Genomic DNA, 7586 nt, shown 5'->3' on the forward strand with positions numbered 1-7586 from the left:
ATTACATTACATCACATTGCATTTGGCAGACGCTTTATAACCAAAGCGACTTTCAAAATACTTAAAAGTTTATCTGGGCTACTTATTTCAAAAGAAAAAAGAAAAATACTGTATTTGAGTTGTCTCTTGTCTCTGTAGAGTAAGAAATGAATAGTTATCTTCCTTAAAGGTCCTGCGTTTCGATTATTACTAGGCTAAATCCTATTGTTTAGGGCAATATGCAATATGATGAGAAATTCTGTGATGGCCCCAACAGAAGACCTTCAATGTAGGCTAGCCTAGGCCAGGAGTCTCCAACCTTTTCCAACTTGGGACCCACTTGAAATGGGGCAGCTGTGGCCTGGTGGTTAGAGAGTTGGTCTTTCAATCTAGGGGTTGCAGGTTCGAATCCCCCCTGACCTCTCCCTACATCTCCATCCATGGCAGAAGTGCCCTTGAGCAAGGCACCTAACCCCACATTGCTCCAGGGACTGTAAGCAATACCTTGACAAATAATAACTGTAAGTTGCTTTGAATGAATGAATGAATGAAAGCGTCAGCTAAGTGCAATGTAATGTAACGTAATGTAAATGAAATGTTCTCAAATGTTTGTGGCTGACCTCAAGCCCAATAAACAATACGACTCAAATAAATTGTCAACAGCAACACACACAAAATGTTATTTAGATTTTTAGAGGGTGATTTCACAGCCCACTTCGAAAACAGTTGCGGCCCACAAGGTGTGGGAATCACTGACTGAGGCCAGGTGGCCAGAAGAATAGGCTGATGTTTGTCTTCTAGCTCATCACCACTAGATGGTAGCAATGAGTTGATAGAAACACATTTTTTTAAACGAACACATTCACAAAGATTGATACTATTCCAAGGAATATTTCAATATCTTGTCTTCAGAAATGTGCAGACATGTGGGCCTACACAAATGTACACTTGCCTTCCCGAAGAAGATTTTGATTAATAAATACAGACATAAATAAAAATCCCCCCAATACTCAAAGAAAAGGAAGCAGTAATTCATTACCATTCCCATCATCATCATTTCAGTGAGGTGCTTCATGTGATAGTTATTAGGCCTTAATGTTTTGTTTAAGCATTTTAGTCCAAAATGGATCATGATCAAAGGATACTCAGAAATCTAAATGTTGAACATTCATTTATTTTTCTTTTATTTTCATTATTGTTGATGTTAACACTTCTTTCACATAAAAGCTTTGCACAAAAAAAAAAAAAAATTAGGCTATTACTTTTTTGAGAGTATGGCTGTCTATTTTGCTTGAAAGCGTAAGGGGGCGTAGCTTATGTTTGCGTCTTGCGTCATGAACAATGGGCGTTGCAGGAGGCGTTTCTGTGTGTGGCTCATCTCCACCCGTTGTGTTCAATGTATCGGACGGTTCCCATTGAAAACTGCTACTTAGTAGTACGGAGGGGGTGTGGACCAGGAATTAACGCAAACAAGACACAACATTGCCAGCATTTCAGACTACGAAACTGTAGTATTTACAAAGACTGAGTTGAAAATTTCGCTTGATTGTCATACCGCCGACGCTCCGAGGACGCGGGGGAAGTAGGAGCGCTCATCTGGGAAGCAACTGAGAAAAGTATCGTAACTAGCAGCTCACGCGGCCACAGGTAGTTCCGACGGCTGATATCAAAGTGCATGTCATGCGGATAGCTCCGGACGGAGATCGATCTGTGTGTCTCCGCTGCTAGCTCTCCGTGGACCTCGCACCTCGCTGCCGTACACCAGGGAACAAGGCACAGCCATGTCTCGAAGAAAGCAGAGCAAGCCCCGGCAGATCAAACGTAAGCCTCAAATTAACACTCATCTTTCAAGATAGTTAATTATTCCCAGTTCAGTCGCTCTTTGAAGACTGAAATAAACATTAGTCGAAACGCGTTTCTGTGCGCACTGTCTGGTCAATACAGCGCTGACGGAAAGCAGCTGTTGGCGCATGACAATATGTTTCTTAGAAATAAAGCGAACTACTCATTGGGTATCCAGCGTGGGAACACACCAACAGTAGCGTCTCTCCAGCTCATGAGCGCGGGTTCTTCTCAATACAGGTAGCCTGTGGCCAATCATGCGGTGTTAGTAAGTTAGTAATTCTCCAGAAGGCTAGATTAATGTGTAACATGAGCAACACATGCCAGGTTTTGCACCTTAACCAACACACACTCCCAAATGACATAAGCCAGCGTCTTGGTAATTAAAACCATCCCACAGAGGTGACTGACAGTTGCATTTGGTCGGTTGTTGACCCCGTGGTTTACTTCTGCTGTGTGTCAAGGTTTTATAGTTGGGAAAAAAGAACATATGTATTGTTGTGTTGTGTGTCATGTAAAAGATGCGCATTTGAAAAGTTTTCAGACTTGACAAGTGGTTGTCAGAAAAAAAAACCTAAACTGGAATAATCCTGGACTTCATGTTTTCAAGTTAAAAACATCGCACTGGTTTGTAGGCTAAATCTGCTTGCTGTTCCCTCAGACACGTTGCCCAACAGAACTGTGACCGTGGTTTCCTGTTTAATTCTGTTGTGGAAACGTCACTGTTCTCTGAAAAAGATGATGTGAGAGCAGATAAAGAGCGATCCGATCGCACAGGCGATAAGGATTAAAATTGGATCTTTTTTATTTGTTTTCTGTCTGTGGCTGTACTGTGGCTGGCGTTGCATTTCTCCCCGGCTTTTCAGTTCTGTTTCCAGAGATGGGGCGTCAGATAGCGCGCCCAACTGATCTCCCTCGCTGATAACCGCTCACAATTGGATCTTTTTTCATCAATCCTTTTAACTCTGTAATGCACAGGCGCCGGTCTAGTTTTTTCCCCCAGCCTTGTCTTAAGCTGGTAGACTTCGTTTCTGTGCTTGACAAGTTCTTCCTGTTTATAAAATGTGAGGTTTATCACAGTTCTCCGCTTAGATCTCACAGGTGATATGTTGTCATGGCAGAAATAATGGGTCTCTCTCTCTCTCTCTCTCTCTCTCTCTCTCTCTCTCTCTCTCTCTCTCTCTCTCTCTCTCTCTCTCTCTCTCTCTCTCTCTCTCTCTCGCTCTGACACACACACACACACACACACGCACACTAGACTCAGCAGTGCTGAAAAGTCGTTTTGCTCTGGTGCCAGACGCTGTTTCAGTTCTCCATCCAGAGGAGATGATTCGGTGCGATAAGCACAGTAGCAATATCTTGGAGGTTGAATTTGAAAGGGCTGTTCAAAAATAAATATTAATGCGAGTCAAAGGCAGAAAGCGACTCTTGAAAGGGGAAGAAAAATCGACCGATAAGGTGACATTAGCATATACATGTGGCAGAGCGTTAAAGGCGGTTTCCACGTTTGTTTAAAAGCAACCGGAGCAGAGGAGCAGCCATGCAGACAGGCATGCCGTGCAGGCGGGAGCGCAGGGCAGGCAGGCGCAGCAGTGGGCAGTCACGGTATGACACAATGACCTGAAGTGGGGCTCCTAATGGAGCCGTTAGTCATATCCTCTCCAGCCTCCCCAGCCTGCCTTCAGCTCAGAGTCAGACACTGTGCAGTGGAAGCCAGATCTACCGCCGCATCTGCCCCGAGTGCGTTTCAAAACGAGCGCGCACGCACACGCAACACATACACGCACGCAGGTAGACGGAGCACACATGCGCCGCGCACACGCATTCACACACAACCAGGTGTGTGTGTGTGTGTGTGTGTGTGTGTGTGTGTGTGTGTGTGTGTGTGTGTGAGAGAGAAGTTCAGTGATGAATATCTGTCAAGATGCAGAGTTTTCGCAGAACTAATCAGGTGACATCATGAAACGTTGGTAGCGGGGTGTGTGTGTGTGTCTGTGTGTGCGCTCATATCCTGTAGTTGAATATGCCACCCCGCTGGCACTACAGTATTGTGGCGCCACAAGATAAGCACTTTTCAACTCCTAGTCAGCTATATGATAATGTGGGCCACATTTTGTTCTTAACATTACACACCCATGCACTAATCAGCCTACCTATATTTACATCGCCTATTGTGCAGGCTGCCCGAGCCTCATATGTGTTGTACTGTATGTATGGATGTACTATGATTACACCCACCCGGTATTTACACAGTGTCAGGGCAGGATTAAGATGCCCTTGGGCCCCTACACTACAGGTGGCTGTGGGACCCCCTGGAGGCCAAATTTTGGGACAAATTTACATAGACAGTGTCATGATTACAAGCTAGGAATTAAGGACAAAATGTCTACCCACTGAACTCAACATGATATGGCTTGTCAGCTTGCTGCAGCCATATCTAGCCTGTGGGGGCCCCTGGCAGGTTGGGGGCCCTAGGCTGCAGCCATATCTAGCCTGTGCATTAATCCGGCCCTGCACAGTGTGTGTCCAACATGGAACACGTAGCAGCAGCCGACATGCCTACAGATGCTGTGGCACGCTGTGCAGTGCAGTGCAGTGAGAAGAACCCACCAGGACTGGACTGGCCATCTGGCATAGCGAAGCGGGCATTTCCCCGTGGGCCCTGCCTTTTCGGGCCCTATTAAAAAATGTAAAAAAAAAATGCAGGGCCCACTGGTGAGTCAGTTCTGCACCAAAAGTGCCCGGGCCCTATTTCTCCCCCAGTGCATCCCTGGAACCCACCCTTTGTAAACGTTGATGAAAGTAATGAGTGGTGCGGTGCGGTGCAATGAGGTGCGGTACAATGTGGTGCGGTGCGATGTGGTGCGAGGTGGTACGCTGTGGTGTGGTGCAGTGCGATGTGGTGCAGTGTGGTTCGGTTGGGTGCTGTGCGGAGTGATGTGTTGCGGTGTGGTGCGATGCGGAGCAGTGTGGTGTGATGTGGTGCGGAGCGATGTGGTGCGGAGCGATGTAGTGTGGTACGATGTGGTGTGGTGTGATATGGGTGCAGTATGGTGTGTTGCGTTGTGGTGCGGTGTGTTGTGGTGTGATCTAGTGCGGTGTGGTGTGTGGTGCGATGCTGTGCAGTGCGATGTGGTGCGGTGCGGAGTAATGTGGTGCTGTGTGGTGTGGTGTGGTGTGGTGCGGAGCGATGTGGTGCGTGTGGTGCGATGTGGTGCTGTGCGATCCGGAGCGATTCGGAGCGGAGGGGGTGGTGCGATGTGGTGCTTGGAGGTGCGATGTGGTGCGGAGAAGTGAGGTGTGGTGCGGTGCGATGTGGTGCAGTGCAATGTGGTGCGGAGAAGTGAGGTGTGGTGCGGTGCGATGTGGTGCGATGTGGTGCGATGCGATGTGGTGTGGAGAAGTGTGGTGCGGTGCGGTGCGGTGCGATGTGGTGCGATGCGATGTGGTGCGGAGAAGTGTGGTGCGGTGCGGTGCGATGCGATGTGGTGCGGAGAAGTGTGGTGCGGTGCGATGTGGTGTGGAGAAGTGTGGTGCGGTGCGATGTGGTGCGATGCGATGTGGTGCGGAGAAGTGCGGTGTGGTGCGGAGCGGAGGGGACGGAGCGGCATGGCGCGGCTCGAGACTCGGGGAGGAGATAAGGGGCCGAGCAGCCGGCCTCTGATGGGTGTCGTGGCCCTCTTTGTTATCACCCCCCCCCCCCCCCCTCGCCCACCCTCGCCCGGATGGGTCTGCAGTCACATGGTGCACCAGATAGAGAGAGAGAGAGAGAGCGATAGGGAGGTAGAGAGATAGGGAGTTAAGTAGGAATGGGGAGAGGAAGAGATAGGGACTGCAAGAGACAGACAGAGAGAGAGAGAGATTGAGGGAGGGGGGGGCAGGTTGCCCCCCCAACCCCAACCCCAACCGCCATGTTCCATGTTGACTTGCAGTCATACTCATGGAACTCCAGTCACCATTTTCTTTTTCTGTTCAGAAGAAAAAAAGAAAGAAAGAAAGAAAGAAAGAAAGAGAGAAAGAGCTGGGCAGCATTATTAGTCTTTTGTAATTCTCATTCTCATACAGACTGACAAGCCCTGTAACTATGGTGTCTGGTTACATACAACCCTGCATGTGTGTGTTTGTGTGTACGTGTGAGTGTATGTGTGTGTGTGAGAGTTAGAGGAAATATTTGTGTGCGTCTTTTTGTGCGTCACTCTCCCCAGTGGTGGAGATGGCAGGAACAGATAAGCCATCCTTCCCCTGATGGGGAGATTAGCCTAGCCGTGGGCCCCGGTGGGGTGGAGGCGGCTGATGCAGCCCCGGTTCTGCGCGCGTGCGCTTATATATTTATATTTATTTATAATTTCGTCTGCCGAGATGGTGGAAGGCGATAGTGGAGCCAGGGAGATCTCCTGCTCCGATAAGGACGTGCTTTCGTTCGTTCGTTCGGTTCGGTGTGTGTGTGTGTGTGTGTGTGTGTGTGAGAGAGAGAGAGAGAGCGATGGAGGAGATTGGAACGGATTCCGCATTATAATTACATTTGGCGGCTCCGTTCTCATCTTTGTCATGTTTGTGTTGTGTAGTAGACGACTTTGTTTGTTGTTGTTGTTTTGCTGTTTGCCTGTTTGTTTATTTGTTTTGTTGTTTGGTGCTTGCGAAACTGGGTTGTGTGTAGCTGTCGATAAGTGAGAGAGGGAGGGAGAGAGAGAGAGAGAGATAGAGTTTAGTGATGGGGGGTGTTTGTGTGTGTGTGTGTGTGTGTGTGTGTGGGGGTGGGGGGGTGTTAGGTTTAGTGATGATGCTGAGGGTGGGGTTGGTTGGGGGGGGGGGGGGGGGTTTAGCTTGAGTGATGGAGCTGGGGAGGGGTGTTTGGGGGTGGTTGTTAGGTTTAGTGATGATGCTGAGGGTGGGGTTTGGGGGCACAGTTAGTGATGGTGTTGGGGGGGTTGGGTCAGAGGATGGTGTGGTGGTTGTGCGTGCATGTGTATGTGTGTGTGTGTGTGTGTGTGGGGTGGTTGTTACGTAGGTTTGGTGATGGTGCTGATGGTGGGGGTGGGGGGGGGGGGGGTTTGGGGGGGGAGGTAGGGCTAGATAAGGGCAGAATAGGATGGCAGGCCTGATAAGGGGAATAGGGGCCTCTGCAGAGCAGAGCAGCAGGCATACAGAAATGGCAGATGGATGTATTGGGAGTCTAAAAGCAGCTCCCACAGCCTGATGCCAGAGCCTGATAAGCAGCCATTCAGATGGGGGCCCAGATAGCGCAACGCTGTGCCGATGCAGAGGGGAGATAAGAGACATTGCACACACAACACACACAACACACACACACACACACACTGTGCCGATGCTGGGGGGAGATAAGATATTGCTCACACAATACACACACGCACACACACACACACACACTGACGCCCCACCCCTACCACGCCACGCCACGCCACGCTACGCTAGTATACTGACATCATCCAAATGTCCTTGAGGTCACCGTGAACTATTCAGCTGGGGCGTGTGTGTGTGTGTGTGTGTGTGTGTGTGTGCGTGTGCGTGTGCGTGTGCGCGTGCGCGTGCGTGTGTGTGCGTGTGTGTGTGTGCTTGAGCTAGCTAGGTCAAAGGTCAAGGGGGGGTTGAGTGAGGGGGGGTGAGCAGGGTGGGTGGAACCGTTTGAGCTGCTCCCTTTTTGATTTCAAGAGGTTCTCTTCTCTCTTTCATTGAAGACATGAAATGACTGTATTTCTTTCTTTATTTATTTATCTCGATCTATTTTTTCAGCTCGACTTTGAAGT

General features: G+C 49.2%; 1 protein-coding gene across 1 annotated transcript in view; it reads left to right on the forward strand.

Moving 5' to 3' along the window:
• Positions 1-1239: 1239 nt before the first annotated feature.
• Positions 1240-7586, forward strand: part of zfpm1 (zinc finger protein, FOG family member 1) — a 157641-nt gene continuing 151294 nt past the window's right edge. The window contains exon 1 of the mRNA XM_063196826.1: positions 1240-1800. Within this exon, the coding sequence (XP_063052896.1) occupies positions 1761-1800 (40 nt within the window). The 5' untranslated portion in view covers positions 1240-1760. The remainder of the gene's footprint in view (positions 1801-7586) is intronic.

This window comes from Engraulis encrasicolus, chromosome 4 (genome assembly GCF_034702125.1).
Source record: "Engraulis encrasicolus isolate BLACKSEA-1 chromosome 4, IST_EnEncr_1.0, whole genome shotgun sequence".
Taxonomy (NCBI): domain Eukaryota; kingdom Metazoa; phylum Chordata; class Actinopteri; order Clupeiformes; family Engraulidae; genus Engraulis; species Engraulis encrasicolus.